Raw genomic sequence first — 23,759 nt, forward strand, 5'->3', positions numbered from 1 at the left:
TGTCCCTTTAAGTCAGCGTTTCTTGAAACGTGGTATGCTGACTATAATCATAATCACTGTGAATTTTTTATGAAAAATTTAGATTTTGAATTCTCCCCTTGGTTGACTGATTCAGAAAGTTCAGAGGTCTTTAAACACTAAAGATTAAGAAACAATTCTAGAAACCAAATTTTATGCAGGTTTCGTATTTAGTTCCGATTTCAGCTTTATTGAGGAATTGAGACTCATTAGAATCTAAACATGAAATGGTTTAACCTTTTCCAATCACTCTTCCCAACCACCCTGCACCAAATATCCTTTCCCTTCACTATCTGTCTAGTAGATATCATCAATTTCCTGAAATTTTGAGTTATTAAAAAGTAGTCCCAGTTCAGTTTAAAACAGGAAGCTTACCATCAGTTGAAAGCTCTCCTCTTCCCAACAAAGGCCTGACACGTGTATCAAAGGACCCGGAAATATTCATTTTTTGCTCATCCTTCGACCCCAACACTGGAATGGAAGGAGGGACATAGACTTTTTCTGTTCTCCCCATTGCTTGGTTTCTGCAGGCAAGAAGGATGTCAGGAAAAGTTAGAAGTCTTCTTTACCTCCTTGGTACCCTGGTCACAGCTCTTCCCTTGTTGGTTGTCTGCATCTCTGGCTTATACTGAGTGGCCTATGTGACAGGTCTTGACCCTCTGACTCTCCTGATGGGTCCATGAGTGTTCTTTAGAGGGTCCTGTGTACCTGCACACGACATAGTTCTCTGAATCCGAGTTTCAGCTCTGCCTGACATCTTCCAGTCTGGGAACTCATAACCAGCAGTTGGCCCCTTTATGGGTCCTGTGACCCTAGCAAGGGCAGGAGAACGAGACGGCTAAAGCCCGGCTTCTTCCCGTGATAAGCACTAGCTCCCCCAAGAGATCACAAAACCTTACTACCTCAGGTGGCAAGGGGCTAGGCTGCTGCCAGCTCCCCAGCTGCCTGGGGAAGACCCACTGTTGGTTTGTTTTCCCTGAAGTGCAAGCCAAGTGAGAGACGAGCAGCCCAAGTGCTCGGGAAGATGCCCCAGCAGGCGTTAAGAGCCAGCTTCTCCTGGCAGAAACCCCCCATCTTGGTGAGGCATTTTCGTGGAGTCTCCTACACTTGACCTAGGGAGGTGGCGGTGCTGGTGAGGTCGCTAGCCCCGAACTGCAGTGCCCTGAGCTCACAGCTCTCTGGGCCCCTCTTCCCAGCGTTCTCTCTGTATAACCCATGGGTTAGAGTGTGGCAGGAGGCTGGTAGCAGATATGGTCCTCACCCCTCAGGAATCCCCAGCGGGAAGGGCTGCAGTTTTCTGGACGCTCTCTTCAGAAGCTGGATACTCGAGGCTCTTTATCTTTGTTTGGGTTTTAAGAATAACGCTGAGACCGTAGCAGCCGCCCCTTAACTTAGTGCCTCTTATAGGTCTGGCATCATGTGAGTCTCTACTGAGTAAAATAGCTGCTTTTAGATTTCTTTTTGTACAAAAGCAGAATTTTGACAAGAAACTACCTTTTTGTTTCCTGACTTGGGGAGGGAATAAAACCCTCCAGCGAAGAAGAATTCTTTTTTGTTGCCTTTATCTTCATTGATTGGTGCCACAGCCTGGATTTCAGTGTTCTGTCAAGGGACTTCCAAGGCCAGATCCCTCCACTAGCTCTGGGGCTGCTGTAAAAAGCCCTAGAGGTGTCGCAGGTGAAAAGCTGACTTGCTCTTTGCTTGGGGTTATTTACTCTTCGTGTAAATACTGACAGCAAGAAGGGAGAGGCGAGAGGTCTGTGTGCAGAGCTACACGTTTCTCACGTGAAATCGAGGCTGCTAAGTGCAGCATCGGAGGTCGGCCGGCTCCATCCGCCCCCCACAGCCAGCTTCACGTGATGGGATGCAACAGAAAAGCCCTGGGGAAAACTGTTACGGGAAAGGTAGAAAACAATAGCCCAGACTTCCAGGCATCCACAAATAGTTTTAAAGGAAGTTCTCTGACTCACTGGTACTGCGATCTTTCCGTGGTTGGTCCCTGCAGTCTTAGATCAATGCTTGTAATTAGACTTCCACCACCACGCTGAGAAATCATGTCACCTGTTTATAAACAGCAGAGAATAACTTTGAAATGTTCCCATTGTGGGACCAGCACAAACATTTTCTGACAGAAGCTCCCTCAAGCTTTGTTTGCTTTAGTCGTTTTTTGGTTACCACGAATAGTTTACTATCTGGATGCATTTTTCAGCCAGTTAATAGCACCTTCTAGTTTTTCTAAAGGCTTGTTTCTTCTAAAATTTCGGTGAATATTGCCAGAATAGAGGAAACTTGGTATTTCACTAACGTGCTCATAACAAATAGAAATCAATGTCATCAAACAAGGATGTGGTGATACAGGAAGTGATCCAAACAGCTGTAGGAAGTGATCCTACAGTCTGGTGCTTTGAAAACAAAAGATCCCAAACCCCATTAGCCAACCAGCACTGACTGCCAGTCTCATTTACAGTTCAGGTTGAAAAAACAGTGGGCTAAGTCCTCAATTTCATCAGGATCTCTATTTTTTCCATACAGTTGTGCCTTTCCAAAGTCAGGAGTAATATAATTTTTGTATAATTCAGAAGGTTAGATTTTATGTCTATTCTTTGAACTCCAAAGGAACTGTAATATATCCGAATTGTGAGTTTTTGTTTTGACTCTTCTTCAGAAACCTTAGAGGTCATCTACTGAAGTGTCATGTCCTTGAATCTGTCTAATAGGAACAGAGTCTGTTCAGATATTAAGGGGCTCCAGGTTAAAATGCTGCTTTCTACTGAGCTCCTAACTGCTTCTTCATACCTCCTTCCCCTCTAAAGCAGTTAGTTTTGGTGTCTTTACTCTTTTACATAATTACCCACAAAATACTTGAAGTTCCGTATTTTGGTGACTGTTAATAATCCCATTTGGCTTTCCAGTTGGGTAGAAGCAAAAAAAGAGATACAATTTATCTATAAAGGGAAATAAAATATAAACCCTTTTGTTGGTTAGTAGGTATTTTTAAATATATTTCATTTTAAAATACATACAAAATTTGAAAACACCAGAATCACAAATTCATAAAGTTGGAATGACCTTTAGAGGTCCAGTGGAACAAGTCTCCACTCATTGCTAGAATTTCTCTGGAGTATGACTGATCAAAGACATTCCAGGCTCTGCATTGGAATCGTAACCTCAAACGGTGATCCATTCCAGTTCGGGGACAACTCTGCCAGAGAATCCCCCTTACATTGGGCAAGAAGGTTCCGTTCTATAACTTTCATATCATAGATCCAATTTCTGCTTTCTGGGGCAGACCAAAGCTGGTGTGTGCCCTCTGGTACAGAAAAGTTTTTAATCTCTCATGTCAGCTATTGTGATGACTGAGTTTCATAGAATATTGATAATTCAAACAGGAAGAATCAGTGTCTGGCTTATTTATACCATTAAGGTAGAATTATACTTCTTGTATGATTCTATCTATAGAATTCTGTGATAATCCAAACCTTTCTTTTTTTGAAGTGAGATAACTGAAACCTAGAAGGACGAGACTACTGGCTAAGATTACAAAGCTGATTACTAGTTGAGCTGAGCCTGGCAATTCACTCACCTGACATTATCACTATGCCTTCTGATGAAAGTGAACTTGAATGCATTTGTTCAATCAACGATTGCAATGCTCACATCGCCTCATCTCTGGGAATTGGCAAAGTTTCAAGCAAAACAAAACAAGCTCCATTGTGAAATCTCAGGAGTAAGAAAATATTGTCTAAGAGCACTGCCTAAGGAGACTGGTATCCTGTTCTGGTTTCTCCACCAACTGGCTTTAGTCACACGGCCTTTTGGGGCCTTAGATTTCTTATGTAGGTTGTGGTTGCGTGCTGGATTCTGAGACTGTACCCAGGCTCAGTAGGAAAAAGCACCACGAATGTGTGAGAGGAGAGTATTTCCATGAGTACCGAACATTTTTCCTCATTGCATAATATAAATTGTAAGTTTCCCACAAGCTATAAAATCAGTGCGTGTATCACATCTTATTCAGATCTTATATATTCCTTTCTTCAATAAGGAGTCAGTGATCATTATCACCTCCCCAAATATGCCCAATTTTATCTGAGTTCTCAAGAGAGATTTATTTATGAAAGAAACTTCAAAGGGGAAGCTGGATATAACAACAAATCTAGAATAAAGCTGTGGTCTACAGCAGACTTTAAAATGCACTCTATATTTAATTCAACTGAAATCAGTCCTCATCTGGGTTCTTAATTTAAGTGTGACAAAATTTTAAAATAAAACTTTATTAATAATATTAAATAACTATTGCTAGTTTTCACTAAATAATTATGGACTAATATACTTTTATTTCTTCCAGAGTTCTATTGTGCAAATTTTCAAGCACATCTATCAGCAATATATCACAATTGATACTTTATTATATTTCTTTATTTTAAATCTAACCCTATTTCCATTGTCCAGCATAAATCTCTCATAATTTTTGCTGCCACTACTTTTAAATTTTTTACTATTTTAAACTTTTGCTGCCACTACTTTTAAATTTTTTTTTCTAGGGCACAGGTATATAAAATGTTGACAAACACATACAATCATATAGCACCACCACAATCAAGATATAGGACAAACTGTGGCCCAGTAGGCCAAATCTGGCCCTTTGACAGTTTTTATAAATAGTTTCATTATAACAAAGCCACACTCATTCATTAATTGCAAAGCCTAAATTATTTATTTTCTGGCCCTTTACAAAATAAGTATGATGGTAGTTTAGATTTTTATAGATGTCCTTTATCAAATCAAGACATTTTCCTTCTAGTCTTACTTTGCTGAAAGTTTTTGTCATGAATGGATGTTGAATTTGGTCAAATGAATTTATTGTATCTATTGAAAAGATTTATTGCATTTAATGAAAAGATTTTTTTCCCAAAATATCTGTTGATGTGACAAATTACATTGATTGATTCTTAAATTTTCAAACAATCTTGCATTTCTGGGAAAAACAGCATTTGGTCATGACTTATTATTAAGTTTATATATTACTGTATTTAATTTACTAATATCTGTTGAGGATTTTATGCATATTCAAAGGGTTATTAGCGTGTAGTTTTCTTTGTATTATTTTTGTATGACTTTTTATCAGAAAAATACATACTTTTTAAACATTTTTTCTTGTAATTTTGTAAGTGTTTGATTAGCACTGGCATTATTTTTTCCTTAAATGTTTGGTAGAATCACCATGAAGGAACTGGACCTGAATTTTTCTTTGCTGGAAGGTTTTTAACTATGAATTCATTTTCTTTAATGAATATAGGACAATTCAAGTTATTCTATTTCCTCTTATGTGAGTTAGGAAGGTTATGTCTTTCCGGGAAAATGTCCAATTTATTTAAGTTGTGAAATTTATGAGTATCAAGTTCATTTTATCACTTATCCTTATGAAGTCTGTAAGATCTGTATTTATGTCCCTTCTTTCATTTCTGATATGGATCATTTATATCTTCTTTTTTTTTTTCTTGACCATTCTAGCTAGACTTTTACCAATTTTAGTGACCATTTCAGAGAATTAGATTCTGTTTTCATTGACTTTTCTCAAGTTTTATATTTTAAAATTTATTGATTTCTGCTTTAAAATTTTCTTTCTTCTGTTTGTTTTGGGTTTAATTTGCTCTTCTTTTCAATGTCACAGTTGAAGCTGAGATCACTGATTTGAGACCCTTATTGTTTTCTAATTAAGCATTCTACTCTAAGTACTGTGTTAACTGCATCACAGAACTTTCAGTTGTATTTTCATTTGTAATCATTTCAAAATATTATCTAATTATTCTGTTAATTTCTCTTTAACCAAAAGTTATCAGAAGCATATTATTTAATTGCAAAATATTTGGGGATTTTGAGGTACCTTTTATAACTGATTTTTTGTTTGCTATGTTGTCATGGTAAACATTTAAACATTTCAACATGTATAAATATGTTGAAGTTATATAGTCTATCTTAGTGAATGTTCCATGTGCACTTCAAAAAAATGTCTTCTGCTATTTTCTTTTTTTTTTTTTAACATCTTTATTGGAGTATAATTGCTTTACAATGGTGTGTTAGTTTCTGCTTTATAACAAAGTGAATCAGTCACACATATACATATGTTCCCATATCTCTTCCCTCTTGCGTCTCTCTCCCTCTCACCCTCCCTATCCCACCCCTCTATGTGGTCACAAAGGACCGAGCTGATCTCCCTGTGCTATGCGGCTGCTTCCCACTAGCTATCTGTTTTACCTTTGGTAATGTATATATGTCCACGCCACTCTCTCACTTTGTCCCAGCTTACCCTTCCCCCTCCCCACATCCTCAAGTCCATTCTCTAGTAGGTCTGTGTCTTTATTCCCATCTTACCCCTAGGTTCTTCATGACCTTTTTTTTTTTCTTAGATTCCATATATATGTGTCATCTTCTACTATTTTCAGACTGTTGGTAGTGTTGTTCAGAACTTCTATAGTCTTACTAAACTTCTGCCTACTGATTCATTTACTTATAGAGAGGAAAAGTAAAGACTATAATTGTACCTTTCTCTATTTGTATTTAAATTCTATGGCATCTTGCATTATCAGGTTATTTTGTTAGCTGCATTCATATTTAGGACTGTTCTGTCTTCAGAGTGATTTGACCTTTTTATCCTATGTTATATCCCTGTACATACCCAGTAACACTTCTTCTGAAATATATCTAGTCTTACATTAATATAACCATCTAAGTTTTTTTGAATTAGTATTTCATGGTAACGTTGTTATTCATTTATGTTTAACCTATCGATGAATCGTCATATAGTTATGTTTTGCATCTTTATTCTATGTGAACATCTCTGTCTTTTAAGTAGTGTGTTTAGACCCTACCTTTCATTCAACGTAATTTTTGATATTGACAGAATTAAAATCTACCCTATTGTTTTTCCTATTTGCCCCATCTATTGCTGTATTTTTCCCTTTTTTTTCTGCCTGTTCTTGGATCATTTATTATAACTCTGTGTTTATTTACATTTGTGGCTATTTATGCATTTAAAAATATTTTGAGAGAAAGCCCTAGGATTTACAATGTAAAATTTAATTTATCACAGTCAAACTTCAAATAATATTTTGCTTTACATGTAGTATAAGAACCTTATGATAGTATGTTTCTAATTCCTCTTCCTCACCTTCTGTGCTAATGTTGTCATATGTTTTACCTTTACATATGTTATACATGTTATAAACCACAATACATTTTTGCTATATGCTATTTTTGCTTTATGCAGTCAATGATCTGTTAGAGCAATTTGAAATAAGAAAAACTATTTTGTATTTATTTTCATTTTAACAGTTCCTGCATAGAGATTTTTATTTCTTTTTATAAACCTAAATTTCTGTTTAATATCATATACGTTCTGCCTAAAAAATATCCCTTTAGCATTTCTTGTAGCATGGGTCTCTGTCTGAATTTTTGATTGTCTGAAAAAAGTTTTTCACTACCCTTCATTTATTAGAGATATTTGTGCTGTGTATAGAATTCTGGATTGACTTTTTTTTCTTTTCAGCACTTTAATGATGTCAGTCTGTCCTGCGTGGTTTCAGATAATCAGTTTGATATCAGTCCTATATTTCTTCCTTTGTATGCAACGTGTCTTTTATTTCCACCCACCCCCTCCCTGTGATGTCTTCAATAATTTTTCTTTATCTTTTTTTGAACAGTTTGAGTATGATGTAACATGGTGTTCATGTGCTCATATGTGTGTATTTTGTGAGGGTATTTATTCTGCCTATGCAGAAGGCTAGACAGAAGTGTATAGCATTTATGCTTGAAAATGGACATACCTCTTCTGCTAGAACATTAGTGCAGGAATTTGACACAATATAATCAGGAGCTGAGCTGGGTTTGGGTTTCATTGTTGCTACAATCAGTTTCAGCCTACCATACACTTCTGCTTAGAGTGGTGTTATGGGCTACAAGTCTTTGCCCCCCCGCAAAAGTCACACACTGAAATCCTGACTCACAATGTGATGGTTTTTGGAGGTGGAGCCTTTGGGAGGCAATTGGGTCATGAGTGTGGAGCCCTCAAGAATGGGATTAGTGCCCTTATAAGAACAGACCAGAGAGCTAGCTCGCTTTCTTTCTGCCAAGTGAGGATCCACAGAGAGGTCAGCAGTCTGCAACATGAAAGAGGGCCCTCACCAGAGCCTGACCCTGATACCCTGATCTTAGACTTATAGCCTCCGGATCTATGAAAAGTAAATTTCTGTTGTTTATAAAACAACTCATCTATGATGCTTTGTTATAGCAGCCTGAACAGACTAAGACTAAGACAAGTGGGGAAGAGGATTATTATCAGAATTCCTGCTCCACCCACAGCTTTTGGCCTTCCTTGAGCACCTCTGCCTCTGAGCCATATGTTTGCCACTCCTCCAGTTGTCAGCTTCTGCTTCTTACTCGGTGTTTGTCAGCCTGGTGATGTGAGGCAGGAAGCTTGTCTGTTGTCTAGGTCTAGGGTCAAACTTAGGTAAAACTACACCTGGGTATCACGAGTGGAGCTTCTCAGTGATCCAAATCTTCCTTCTCAAGGCAGTAAAACTGTGCAGGTCATGTGCCGAAGAGAGTTTCCTGCCCTTCCTCCTGTGGTAGGAAGCCTCTAAGGATATTAGTATAAACTCTAGGCCCTGGACTGTTTTCTGCTTCTCCCACAGGGCTAACATGTTCTGCTTCATAGGGGTGAGGAGCTTGGGTAGGGCTTTGTGCCTTCCCCCCAGAACCAGCCTCTTGAGCAGTGGTGAGGTCTATGGAGATGAGCTTACTAGTGAGTGGATGCCCCCCTGTGTCTCCCAGGGCTTCTGTCCTCTCACACTAGCTCACACTTAGCCTTTAGAATTTTGTTTAAGAAGGTTTTCTGAAATTGTCCTTCTCTCTTGTATGATGCCAGTGTTTCTTTTCTTTTCTTTTTTTTTTTTTTTTTTTTGCGGTACGCAGGCCTCTCACTGTTGTGGTCTCTCCCGTTGCGGAGCACAGGCTCCGGACACGCAGGCTCAGCGGCCATGGCTCACGGGCCCAGCCGCTCTGCGGCATGTGGGATCTTCCCGGACCGGGGCGCGAACCCGTGTCCCCTGCATCGGCAGGTGGGCTCTCAACCACTGCGCCACCAGGGAAGCCCGATGCCAGTGTTTCTTACCCTGCACTCTGCCACAGGGGAGCTAATGCTCACCTCGTCACTCTCTTTACAGGAACCTGTTTTTCTTTGAAGTATAGGCTCCTTGGTTTCTCACCTCTCTGACGGATTCATGAAAAGTCATAATTCTATAGTTATATGACTTTTTCTTGCTTTTAGTGTAGGACAGATATGAAACTCTGTGCTACCCACATTCAATGTTTCAAACTATCATTACCTTAAAAGTCATGTTGTTTTCTTGCTTTAATATAGCTTTAAAATCATATTTATCCTTTTAATATTTCCTGATTCTAGATATTTTGATATCTTTCTTTCTCATCATTAGGCTGTAAAAATAGATTTATAAAAATTTAATACGATTATGGAAGTAGAATAATGATATACAGTGATATTTTTAAGTGCTTTCTAATATTTGAAAATAAAATCTTTCCTATTAAAAACATGACCATAATAAAGGAAAGTGATTTTTATTTTCTCTGGATATAGCTTTAAAGCTACTGCTAGATATAAGGTCTTTTATTGAAGTATGAATGTTATAATCGTCTTCTGTCCAGAACTGAAATCAGATCTCTGAAGGTATTAATTGCTTACAAAAACACCACAAAGTACCCTGCTTAAAGGCATTAAGCCAGTTATGTTCACTAGATACACTGTTCTTTCATAAATCTTTGAGTCATTTTGATTTGGGAGGAAAAATATCTTCAAGTATCTGTTTACAAATAAACGTTATGATATTTTCCAGAGAAAGATATATAGGTATAGAGGAATTATAGTTTGATTCAAAACTGCACAACCTTATCAATTTATCAAATGGATAAAAGAAAGTGAAGCTGCCCCAAGAGAATTCTCTACAAATTAGCTAAATGTCCTGAAAGTTTTCAAATCTGACTGGGACTCAATTATTACTACCTATAAAAATAGGTGTTGCATTTAGAGTAACTATGTAGTCTCTGGAAGCTCCAAGATTCTCTAATTCCTAATTATAGACCTCTGTTTTTAGTGATTTCATTGAAAAATCACACTTATGTGAATCTTTCTATAATTGCAGGTTTTATATGGGGAGAAATTAAACAAATGTGGGATGGTGGACTTCAAGATTACATCCACGATTGGTGGAATCTAATGGATTTTGTGATGAACTCCTTATATCTAGCAACAATCTCCTTGAAAATCGTTGCATTTGTAAAGGTAACTATTGTTTATGTTATTGGTAAAGCATAAGTTCTGATAAGTATCGATATACCTTTCACTGCTATTATTTTTATTAATAATGTTACCTAGAGCATTATCTGTATGTGAAATTCATCATCTCATGACTTTATTGAGAGATAGGAATAAAAGACATAGATAATACACAGTTTATAGTCATAAAACAAATTTTAATAGATTTCCAAATAGAAGTTGTCACCCAATTTTCTTGCATCTAAATTGAATGATGCCTCGAAATGATTCACAATAGCTGCTCTCGTTTCTAATCCTTTCCATTTCTAATGAAATTCTACCTCAAACACTGTTCAAATTTCAGCAACCAAAATCTATTTTTATCAGTTACAACTAACCGATAAAATTACATAGACAGATCAAAATATTACTCTTTCAAAGCACTGAAATTATTATTTCAGTTTAAACTAATATAGTTTGATATAATTAGAGCAGAATATAATTTTTTTCTTCTCACCCCATTCAATATGACAGTGCTGAAATCTCACACACCCATACTCCCCCGCATTTCTTACAACATCAATCTTATCCCAAACCACATAATTTACATAAAATGTTTTTGTTCTGCAATGACAATTGGGATTATTTTGTACTTTGGGGGATGTTTTTCAAACCAAAGTATTATATTATTGCCTCCTGCTTCCTGCCTTCCTTTTCCCCTCTTTCCTTTTCTCTTCCTTTTTAAAAAAATTTGTGTCAAAATGATGAGTGAATTAGTAAAAAATAAACAGTGTTTAATTGAATTGTACATGAATAATTCATGCCATCTAATGAGCTGAGCTAGGAAATGCTAACATGTAAGTGAATTCTTATTCATGTAGTCTTGTCCTAAGTCGACTCCTGCAATTTTCAGCTATAACAGGGTCAAAATTGCCCAAAGTTGTTTCCTGAATTGTTCAACTAAAATGTCTCCAGCACTCATATAAACATTAAGAAAAAGCATTTTCTACCACTTTCATGGAAAGCAAGCCGTGTTTTAAGAATGGAAACATGATTTGATAATTTTTCCTATCTGCATTAAGGTGAATGGCCTTGAGACCTTCTGAAGATGACAGAAGGTTTTGTGTTAACCAAGGAGGTTTTGCATCTGTGTAGGAGATGGACATCTGTTTTGAAATGCATATCCTTCCAATTCTTCTTTCTTCTGTAATGATCTTTAAGTATATCTATAAAGTTGGTTTGGACATCTCTCTACTAAAAAGTAATACATCTGTTTTTTATGGTCCTGTGCACTTATAAAATTCTAATATTACATGACTATAGCAGTTCTTCTCAAACTTTCAGGTGCTAAGAATCACTTGGAAAGCTTGTTAAAACAGATTCCTTTTCTCCATTCCCAGGAATCAGGAGTATTAAGGAGGGGCCTAAATTTGCATTTCTTGCAAATTCATCAGGTGATATTGATGTAACTGGTCTAAGGAAGACACTTTGAATAGCCCTGGACTGTAAAATTCTATTCAGCAGCTCAGAGAAGCATGGGATTGATGCCAAAAGGATCCTCTCTCATACAATATTTATACTAAGAAACATAATATTTTTACAGGTCTTATTTATATGGTGTTTACTTATAAAACATATTTTTTATATATATATATATATATATATATATATATATATATATATAAAACCTCTGGTATATACTGGGTACAGTTACATGAATTAATGGATACTTGTGGATTTTTGGCCTAATGGTTTTAGATACTGAATTTGAATTTTCTTAAAATGTTGTAAGTTTTTCACCTGTATTTTTCTTTATACTACACAAAGGGAAAATTTATGTTAAAAATTCAACTCACCCACCCCAAGTGATGAAGAAGAAAAGAAAGAGCGGGGAAAAAGGGAGATAGAAAAGTAGACAAAAATTACCTCTGATGACAATATGTAAATAGCATGGACTGTTCGGGAAATACATAGTTTGTTTATGTGCTTTGGCCATAGGCGTTCAGTTAGGATTGTAAATATAGATGATGAAATGTTCTTTCTGAATGATTAGTTTGTGTGACCAAAACTTGAGTTGCGTGGGTAGTGTTTGAATGGCTGTACTTTTTTTTAAAAATAAAGTTATTTATTTATGTATTTATTTATTATTTTTGGCTGTGTTGGGTCTTCCTTGCGGTGTGTGGGCTTTCTCTAGTTGTGGTGGCCTCTCTTGTTGTGGAGCACAGGCTCTAGGCACATGGACTTCAGTAGTTGTGGCTCGCAGGCTCTAGAGCACAGGCTCAGTAGTTGTGGCGCACGGGCTTAGCTGCTCTGGTGCATGTGGGATCTTCCCGGACCAGGGCTTGAACCCGTGTCCCCTGCATTGGCAGGCGGATTCGTAACCACTGCGTCACCAGGGAAGTCCTGAATGGCTGCACTTTAAACTTGGGTTTCCTGGGCTCAGTTTTCTTTTATCACTTACTAGTTATGTGAACTTGGGTCTGTTTCTTCAACTCTCTGTGCCTCACCTATAAAATAAGGAGAATAACAATTTCTGCCTTATGTGGTTAGTATGAGAAGTAAATGAGTGCATACATTTAAAGTGCTGGTTACAGAGTAAGCGTGCATGATTAGTTTTTCTCCTTTCCCTTCTACTGCTGTTTCCTCCTTCTTCATATATTATTGGTCCACTGGACTTGCCTTTTGTAATGTCTTTATTGTGTCTTTTCATTTGCTTTTTTTTTTTAGTTGAAAAGGAGTCTGAGCTCTGGATTAGGACTGCCTTTACCACTTGCAATCTGTCTGATTTGGGGCAAGTTATTTAATGTGGGCCTCAACTGTATCATCTGTTAAATGATGATAATAGTCAAAAGAGCACCTACTTTGGGAGTCTGTGATATGCTGATTTGCCGATTCACCCATCTTCATCTTCTTTTGTTCTATCATTCAATTTTTATGCTAATTTTTAATAACTTACAACTTGCTATTTCAGGAAAAGGTGCTTTATTTGTGAACAAAAATAGACTGCTATAAACAAGGCAAACAGTCATTATGTGAATCAAGCAATAAGAATTTATGGGGTCACACTAAGAAATCAGCTTTCCATCTGTTTGCTGAGAATGCAAAGATGCCTGAGATATAGCCCCTGCCTCCAAGCAGTTCAGTAAGGAAAGAGAAATGCACATGAAGACCGTACAGTGTGATAAAGTCTACAACAGGGGCCACGCTGGCATCAAGGAAGGAACTAAATTTTGCTGGCAGTGTCCTGAAACTATTCAGAGGACAGAGTGAGTAGGCACCTATCGTGTCCATGAGCATTGTAGGGAGAAGAGACAAAACGTGCAAAAGTCTGAGAGGGTAAAGGAGGTCAGATCTCAGAGGGATGAGCCAGGGAAATGGGGGCGGAAAGAGCATGGGAAGAACTTTTCAAATCGTGCTACAGAATTTGGACCCTATAAATAAAGAGGAACGATTAATGAGGTTTAAAAAGCAGAGGATGAGTCAAATGATGATGAATGTCTGAAGTAGAGCAGTGGATATAGGAGAAGCTTTAGATTTTAATTAGGAGGTAAGATCCACAAGGTAGTTGATTTGTTATTATGAAGGATGAGGTAGATGGAATCATCTCGATGCTTCTCCCCGGCAAATAGCTCACTTCTCATGGATCAGGCAAGATGACCAAGGAGTTATAACTGGGATCTCGACTGCAATTGCCCAGGTTCTATCCTCTGCCTGCAGGTGCATAAATGGTAGCAAAAATCTAACCCTCGGTGATTTTGGCCAAGCCATGGATCCAGACCAAAAGAACTGTCAGCCCACAAAGAGGGAAACCCTTCCATAATTGGTCTTCAGGGGGAAAACCTCTTAGAATAGGTCTGGCAGAAGGGCAATTCTTCCTTATTTGGTTTATCCTTTTGCAATTCATCCACCTGGAGGAGATTTTTTTTTTTTTTTAACATACAAAAGGGTCGTTCTAGCCAAAACCATGGTCTGGGCTATGATCCATATGACTGCTGCCTATACCACTTCCTACCAGTGTGATGTGGGGTAAGTTACTTAATTGATGCCTCAACTTTCTTACCTGTAAAATGACAGGAATAATCAAGTCCCAGAGAATGTTTGTGAAGATTACATTAATAAACACATAGAATAGAGCTTAATATAAGCACTCAGTTTTTAATTTTTACTAAAATGCAACAGCATTATATTGTACAAAGACAGCACAGAAGTTCATGAGATTTCAGTACTGTCCTCCTTCTGTGCAAGGCTTTGTGGCGCTGCCTTAAATGCCTCAATTCATTAGCATTTCACAGCGCAGAGATTGTAGCTTTTTTTTTTTTTAATTTGCTGTGAATTTTTTGAAGGGAAAGGTTTGTCAGTCATTTCCTCTTCTCACCATGTATAAAATGTTAGTTAATTCAGAGCTTTTTGATGCCTGGGCACACTTAGAAAATGTTACCTTATCTTCATTAGGACTGGTTTTCTCCTAAATTTACCCAGTCCCTGTCCCTATGTACAACTTGTTTCATATTTATCTTCCGCCATTTGGCAGAAATGATTAAATTCCTATGCCTCGACCACTGTGTAATATAAATAATATTTTCAAAAATCACAATGATTAGGAATAAGATCGTTTATTTTAACAGTCTTGCTGGAGTTTTTCATAGCACCATTCATCTAAATAGTGCTAAGTATTTATCTCACTGATCCCTCTTCTTATCAGTTAGAAAGAAGGCAAATGTTTCCGTTTCACAGATGCTATAACTGTAGTGAACTCTCCAAATTATGAACTTTTCTTTTTTTTTTTAACTTTTCTAAACATTCTTTAGTTTTATGACAGAGAGCTGTAGATATTTAAATCCAAGTTATTTAATCTAGTATCATCCACCACAGGAGAAAATCATATGCCTTCCTATTGTCTTTCACTACTTAATTATCTAACCAACTTATAGAAAGGGAAAGGTTTTCACCTTATAAATCAGACATTAAAACCAGCATACATTTTCTATTTAATTCTGCATGACAAATGTTTTCATTTTGCATTAAATTAATTATTACCCATTTTGATTGATTACTTGACTTTTATAAGTGTGTATTGGACTACAGAGAATACAAAGATGAACTTTTCCTATATTCAAGGAGCTTATGATCCAATATTACGCTGCAATCCATTTTCCTCTCCTAACACTCCTGCTAAGGGGTTCATGACCTGGTTTCATCTTTCTTTTAGAGTTATCACTATTCCCAAACCCTCCGTATTCCAACTATATTAAGATACTCACATTTCCGCAAATCATCCATGTTTTCTAACAACCATGCTTTGGAATGTGGCTATGATTCTTCACCCTAGAATGCTTTTTGAGCTTCTATCATATATAAAACACTATACTAGATGTCCAGTACCAAAAATGCATTAGACAAAGCTCCCTGCATGGAAATCTGACAAGTGATTCAATGGTAAATATTCTATTTCATAGGTCTGCACAGGACCAAGTCTCTTAAAAAGAATCTAAATAGAAATGAAGGCTTAAGACAAAGCCAAACTATGGTAGGTTTATACTAGAAAGCAGATTTTTGAGAGAAATAGGAGGGCAGGAACTGCTGGTCCTCAAAGGGCTATAGGTGTGTACATAGCTCTTGACCTCTGTCTAACATGGAACTACCAGCTTTGGTCAGCAGGATCCTGGTGTCTACACATCTGTGGTCTGAGAGTACTTCTCAAGGGAAAGAGTGGCATTACTTATTTAATGTCTGTCTTCTTCACTATATTGTAAACCTGCATGGCATGAATTATGTCTTGTTTGACTACCACTGTGAGCCCTGAAGTTAGCTCCTGATACAGAGTAGGCACTCAACACATATTTCATAACTGAATAATAGCCAAAGAATCAAAATGATTGGAATTTAAATCCATTCTAAACGAAGGGTCCAGTATTCATAGAAAGGCATTTTGATGAGAACGTGAGGGTAATCTGGGGAATTGCCAGCACTAAAGGTCTGAGCCAGAGTAGTAAGTACCTAATTGGGTATAAGTGGCAGGTCAATTGCAAAAGAAAGTCAAGACCTAGATTCCCGAGGCTTCATGTGACAGGCTGGGAAATCGGAATTTCATCCCGAGGACATTGCAGTCATCGAAGAACATTAAGCAAGATGTGAGATGATCTGATTGACCCTTTTAAAAGATGATTCTAGAGGAAAGTAGGGACAAGGTTCAAGGCAGGGAGAAGAGTTGGGAGGCTATTAAAATAATTTCTGTGGGAAATAGAGGAACTTTTTTAACAATGAGAATACCAATGGAGAGCAGTGAGCAGCATATCTAAGATTTCAGTTTTAGAGGCTGCAAGTTTGGAAGACTATCAGATCAAATCAAATGCTGCCTTGGGTGATTGGCTGCCATTCACTGAGACGAGAAAGCAGAAACTGAGAAGGAGCTTGAGGATGAAAACATGATGCGTTTCAATTCTGGCCTGTGAGTTGGAGACACCTGTGAGATTTCTAAGAGGAGAAGTCAAGAGGCAGGAGAATATAAACTATGACTGTAAAGGTGCGATTTCTGGGCTGGAGATGTGGAATCGGGAGTCACCAGCATGTAAATGACAGTTGAAATCACAGGCAACATCCAGGGAGAATAGACAGAATGAGAAGAGAAGGAGTTTGAAAAGCAAAGTCAACGTTTAAGGGGAAAGTGAGGAAGAAGGGCCTGCAAAGGATACTGAGAAGAACCATCACTATGGCTTGAGGCAAACATGCAAAGATGAAACATGAATATAGATTTTGCGAATAGTTTTTAGAAAATAGAGCCAAAGAAAACTTTAAAATTAGAGTTAATCTTTTCAGTTCTAACGATAGCTGTGGGAAATACATTTAATCACTGAAGAATTACCATTTTTCTCTACAAATTCACAGAACAGTATGGTATGTAAGAATTTTTAGAATTCCTTTTGTAAAATAATGCCTATATTTAAAAACCTAAGCTAAATATACATAGATGTGAATGGTAGAAGAAAATTTAAAAAGTAAAGTTAAAAGAGTGTAATCAAGAGATAATTTCTAAAGGTTCATATCTCCATTGATTAACAGGAAACAAGGTTTCTGGGTCAGAGAACAGACAAATTATTTACTTACATGAGAATCTTGGCATTGGATCCCTGTGCTCCAAGCCTCCAGAGGGCGACCGATGAGAGCCAGATGTGCCCTTCACATCCATGAGTTTGTACCACAGGAGAGGAACTGGGAAATGATGCATCTCAGAGCTTATATAGTGCAGCTGTGCCCGCTGCCCATCTTCCCCCTGGAGAAGAAAAGAGAAAGACCTTAACTTTCTAAAGAAAACAAATTCTCTCTGGGGAGGCAAAGGCCCCTTAGAATTATTATCCTTAGACTGTAAGCAGGTGGGTCCAGGGGAGATATTTCTAAATCTCTCAGGAGGTCTCTATCTTTAATTTCCAAGACTCATTTGCCATTCAAACATCCTTTAACCCCAATACAATATATTTCTCAGCAAGCCCCGGCCATGCATAGATGTGAACATATTCACATAGCATTGTTTCCCAACAATTACCAGATGTGCTGGACTCTGAAACGGTCTTGGGTAATTATACTGGGGCAGAAACTAGCATCTCTGATTTGTAAAATGGGAAATGTTCCTCTTACGATTTTGCAAGTTCCAGCTGAGAGCAGGTGCTAAGAAGGGTTCTAAAGTTTAGTAAATCAAAAGTAGAGCTGGGGTCAGTGACCACGTGACGATGGATTCTACATCCAACTGCCGCAAACTGGCTGTGAGAAGTAGAACAAGGAACAGCATCTCCACCAGCTTCAATAACATCGAGGGACCCTTAGAGCTTGAACAACATGTAATCTCTATTCATTGCCGGCCCCAGCAGCCCCAGACAGACTGTATCACTTTCTCTTCTCTATTCCCACAGCAGTTTGTGTTAATCTCTTAGAGCATTTTTATTATAATTAGCTGTCCCTGTCATCCTCACTGGACTATGCATGAATACTTGATGGGATAAAATGTCTCTTGAGCACCTGTTACATGCAGGACATTGTGTTAAATGTGGTGAGAAATTCCAAGAAAACGATTACATCCTTAAGAATGCTTACTGTTTAGTGTTTTGTACATTTTGGGTTATGGTCCTAAGCCATATTAAGTAAGAGAGAAAGAGACAGACAGAGAGGAGAAATATGTAATTAGCCATCAACAGAAGGGTAAATACTCTCTACTAAAATATGTGTGTCTTTCAAGAGAAGTGAAAAAAGGAAGGTGAATGTTATCGTAATCTTTGAAGGAAAAGGTGGCATAATATACCGGGGGAGGGGAGTGGAGAGATTTAGGTGGTGTTTGATACCACAACCTGTCACTCCGATACTCATTATAATGAATAAAAATCTTAAATTAAAAATTTTTCCTGTATCTTCAATCATTAGCTATTTTATGCTGAAGCTACGCATGGGAATGTTCAAGAACGGTTATGAGGATTCAAAAATAGAAAATAATTTCCTTCTAGTTCAAACTTGATTGTTTTAAATTGTCACTCAAGCAGGAGTCTGAGTGTTGAACAAAATCAAGAGCTTGTGATGTATTTTCTCCCCAAGAAGATTTTAAAAATACCATCTATTAGCTTCAAGAGAATTAATTAACATTTGTAAAGGTCTTTGGTATAAAATGCAATATAAAAAGAATGGAAATATTCTGAGAGACTCATACAGAAGTAAATTTCTTTTCCCTACATGATCATTAGGAAAAAAGTGCAATTGTCTAGATGTATTTTTAGTGATGTATATGAAGAAGAGAATTTAACTTGTTCAGTTCTTATACAGGTGTAATAATAGATGTTCACAATGTAATATTTCAAAGAGTGTATTTGACCTTTTTTCTTGTAGGGGTAAAGATTTACCTCAAGACTACAAGGGATAAATTTCACTGTGCTCTTTATATAGCCCAGTATCAAGATAGGTCAAAGCTGACATTTTAATTAAATCATACTTTTAAAATAATTGCTGGTCAAAGTTTAATGTAGCAAATATTTTTCTCAAATCACATATTTTATCTAATTAGGGAATGTTCAGACAAATATCACACTTTCTACACATGAAATATTAAAAATTAGCAATTCATTGACTGCTAGGATGATTTCCAGTTTAGGTTTTATGTACATTTAGGATATAACAGATACAAAATATTAATTGTCATACCCACGTTAGTCATTACTATATCCAAGGCAACAGACCACTACTTCCATTCATTTATATGTAATTTGTATCCAGCATGCATTCCTCTAGAATAGGCAAGTGTGTCAAACATAGTAAGCAAAGCCATTGATTTTGTTCAAAATGTAGCAGTTTTCCTTTAAAATGTAGTTTTCTTTGTTCTAATTATGAAATCACCATTTTTTCCCAAGATAAAACAGTCTATCTTTTCCTATGTAACATTTTCCTTTTCTTTTTTAAAAGTCCCATTGGAAAGATCAAGGACAGATGTAATTCACAGGTTAGCAAATACTACAAATGACAAGGACAGATCCGGGAGGTCACTTTGATTGAAGCTCAACAATTATAAATTCCTTTAGGAAATTCTTATTTTTCTGTAGATTAGAATTGCTGCCACCATCATGGAGAACATCAGCTTCCTGCCAGTAGGCTGCCGTGGTGCCAAAGCTGTCTGAAAAATCATCCTGTCCCGAGACTGACATATTTATATGTATGTGTTTGTTTCATATTTTATTCCCCTTTGTCTCTCTTCTCTCCAGTACAGTGCTCTTAATCCACGAGAGTCTTGGGACATGTGGCATCCCACGCTGGTGGCTGAAGCTTTATTTGCTATTGCAAATATATTCAGTTCCCTGCGACTGATCTCACTGTTTACTGCAAATTCTCACCTGGGGCCTCTGCAAATATCTCTGGGAAGAATGCTCCTGGACATTTTGAAGTTTCTATTCATCTACTGCCTTGTGTTGCTAGCATTTGCCAACGGCCTAAATCAATTGTACTTCTATTACGAAGAAACGAAAGGGTTAAGCTGCAAAGGCATACGATGTGAAAAGCAGAATAATGCATTTTCAACGTAAGTCTCAGACTTTTTTTTCTATTGGGAACGTTGGGCAGAATATAGAGGGTATTACACTTTGAATTTGAACTGCGACAAGTGGTTGCAAAGAAAAATTGTGCTTAGTGTGGAAAACAGAAATATACAGTACATTTATTTTAAGTTTTAGTAAAATGGTCTTTTCTTTTTAAATGACCTCCTATAAAAGACAGTTTATGTATACTGTTTTAAAATGTGGAATAGAAAGAAATTTGTGCCTAGTGATAGCTTACAAGCACAGTAAGAGATAGAATATATGGAAAACCAATCATGGAAGAAAATCCAAATGCTTTTCAATCTTTGCTTAGGTGTTTTCCAGATACTAAAGTTCCTTCACATGTCTCTTTTATTCTCGGGTTCCCTACGCAAAAATCTAAGCATGGAGAAATAGTCCAAAATAGAGACCTCAGGCTAACCTAAGCCATGATTATGATGCACATATAACCCTCTGTGCCCTTACAGCTGAGGAGGATCAGGTCTTGTTCGGTGTCAAGCTCTGGTAATTCTCACAGTCGGGCATGCCGACAGCCCAGGTTCATGGCCACGGTGTTTCATGCTCACACAGTTCTGATAGAAAACCCCTCTACTTGCCTGTGTCCATTTCCTTCCCACTATGATAAACAGTGAATTGGCAAGTGAATTAAGAAGTGAGGTGATTTTCCTCTCCACAGTAACCACATGTGAACACATAGTGATTCTGTAGATGACTCTGAAAGTCCGCTGGCCATTCATCAGCCCTTCTAGAACTTTATGAAATCTGAGAGAGTACAGTTGTTCCTCCAGAGGGAGGAAATCAATAACGTCCTGTAAACTAAATCACTTTTGGTTAAAATAATCTTGTTGGCTCAATTCTGTATCTGTTTTCCCTTTGATCCCAGTATTTAAAACCCCATTTAACTTCTTTAACATCTGATTATTTGCACGTAAGTTTTCATCGGAACCTTAGCTGCCTCAAATCCATTCAGAAATCGATTTGATACAAACCGTGAATCATAAAGAAAACAAAAAGTCATCCCAGCTTCTCCTTGCCACTTTATCCCTTGCTCCAGCCCCTTTATTCTCCTGGACTTGAGCAGTTCTCCAGCCCGACCAGTTCACCCAGCCTTGTCATCTTCCTCATGCTCTTTTCTCACCTAGTTCAGGAGGGATTCAGTGAAATCCCTTGCAGCAATAGCCTGATGAGGAATAGCCTTGGATTGTGTCTCAGTTTTGATATCAGAACTTGCCTTTCCCCACTCGCTCGTGATCCTTGACTTGGCAATTTGCTCCTGGCAACAGGGACTAGGGATGCACAGTAGTAGATCCCATCAAACTCCCCCTTCTTAGACTCAAATTCTGCCTCTAACAGAGTTCCTGGATGGTGCCTGTCTGCTGACTGGCCTCCTGGATTTCTGATGGACAGCCATGTGGCATGCTCCACCTTTCACAGCTCCCTCGTTACTCTGTACTATGTGCCCTGGTGCAACTACTTGCCAAGACCGCCCTGTTGGCATCTGTGGTCACACCCTTCTGATCATGCTTTGTCTTCCAGAGAACTTCCACAGGGCCCCTAGAACTGAGTTCCCTCCTCAGGTCTTCTTTAATTCAGGGAACAGCTCAGGTTCCAAGCCCCAACCCCTTCTCAGACATATGATTCATCTGTAGTTAACAAGGTTCTATCTAACCCCATCCTAATTTATGATGCGTGAGATTCTCAGGAATCCCCTTGCCCTGTTACTGGTTTTGTGGTAAATGCTGACATATTGTGAGCTAATTTTAACATCTGTCTCAAAAGAATATGGCTAGAGAATCTGATGCAAAATATTTAATATAAATTTTATTCTAAAAGCAAACACGTTGAATTGCTTGGATTATGTATTCTTTTAGTGTATCCTTACCAATGGTTTTCTCTATTACCATGAAAAGCAACAGATAACTGCATATCACTCCAATATTATGGGTCCAAATCATTCAGTGCAAATAAACCAGGTGTTCTACTTGAATTCTCTTCCAGATAATGGAATGTAAACCTGCAAGCAACAAATTATTTTTGTTCAAAGTTACTCATAAAGAGTAACTGCTAGTATGACTTGTTGCTTGCAGTTATAACTATATCTTCTTCTTTTTATAACTCTGTAACTTCCACAAATTTCAACCTTTTCTTTTTATTACCCCATCTCATGTCTTCCCTATGAAAATTAAAAAAAAATTAATGTAAAGAACCTAATACAGTGCTTGTCATATAGTGTGATAAAAAATGTTATCCACTGCACTTCTTTTTATTAGTAGTAGTATCTAGTGTTTCCTTACCTGTATTCACATGGCTCCTCCCTATAACTCTTTCCAGTTTGGGCACAAATGTATGCTGAAACTCTGAACTCTGTTTCTCATTGGCTGCTACTCCTGTCTCTCTCCTTCCTCTCATCCAAGCAACCCTGAAAAGAAGCCTAAACAAGATACCTTGTTGTTGCTCTAGAAAATAGCTGGAGGCTCCATATCACTACTATCAATGGACATTTATCTCTTTGTATCCTATTTAAACTGTATAATTTGACCCTGTTTGACACCTTCATTTTTAAAATCTTGCCCTCCTTTACTTTTAATATTACTATGTTTTAATACTTTATCTCTTACTTTTCTAATCTTTCTCATGGTTCTCTAATAATTATATTTCAGTGATTGCTTTTAAATAGTGATCTGCCTTAGTAACTATCCTCTGACCCTGTTCCAATATCTCTGTGAAAACTCATCTGATGGATTTGGCCCTATCCAAGATGTCTAAGAGATGACTCCTATATTCAATTTATATCACTAGCATCGGCCTCTCTCCCCAAGATCTGTAAGTCCAACTGTCTTTCGAATGCCTCTCCATGCAAATCTCCTAAACATTTAAACCCAATCAGAGAAAGCTCATCAGAGTCTCTTTCACAACTTTTTAAATTCCTCCTCCTCCAATCCCTTTCTTAGTCAATGCTGCCACAACCCATTCAGATACTTAAATCAAAAACTTGTGTTTTATACGAGATCCCTCTTTCCCGCCACCCCCTCCACATGCAGTCAGTCAATAAATGTCTACTACGGCTCTTTATGGTCTCGGGGCCATCCTCCCTTGCTCGCTGACCCTGCCTAAATCTAAGGGCCTCTGCCCCTGGTCCCTGCCTTCCTTGATGTCTTCCATCCTGTTGCCTGAATGATCTTTCTAAGCCAAAATCTTGACACTCCTCTATTTAAAATACCTAAATGGTTTCTCATTCCTTATTGGATACAGTCAAATTTCTTAGCTTGACATACCAGGTCCTTCAATGATCCCCCCCTTGCTTGCTTTTTTAGCTTCATCTTTCTCCATTCCTCAATAACACTTTTCTTCAA

The 23,759-nt window shown here is 37.7% G+C and overlaps 1 protein-coding gene across 2 annotated transcripts in view; it reads left to right on the forward strand.

Moving 5' to 3' along the window:
* The window catches only part of TRPC4 (transient receptor potential cation channel subfamily C member 4), a 161,869-nt gene that overhangs the window by 117,084 nt on the left and 21,026 nt on the right, over positions 1–23,759 (forward strand). For both annotated transcript variants that reach the window (XM_067713290.1, XM_067713289.1), the window contains exons 5-6: positions 10,233–10,372; positions 20,077–20,390. In XM_067713290.1, the coding sequence (XP_067569391.1) occupies positions 10,233–10,372; positions 20,077–20,390 (454 nt within the window). The remainder of the gene's footprint in view (positions 1–10,232; positions 10,373–20,076; positions 20,391–23,759) is intronic.

This window comes from Pseudorca crassidens, chromosome 18 (assembly GCF_039906515.1).
Source record: "Pseudorca crassidens isolate mPseCra1 chromosome 18, mPseCra1.hap1, whole genome shotgun sequence".
In the NCBI taxonomy this organism is placed as follows: Eukaryota; Metazoa; Chordata; class Mammalia; order Artiodactyla; family Delphinidae; genus Pseudorca; species Pseudorca crassidens.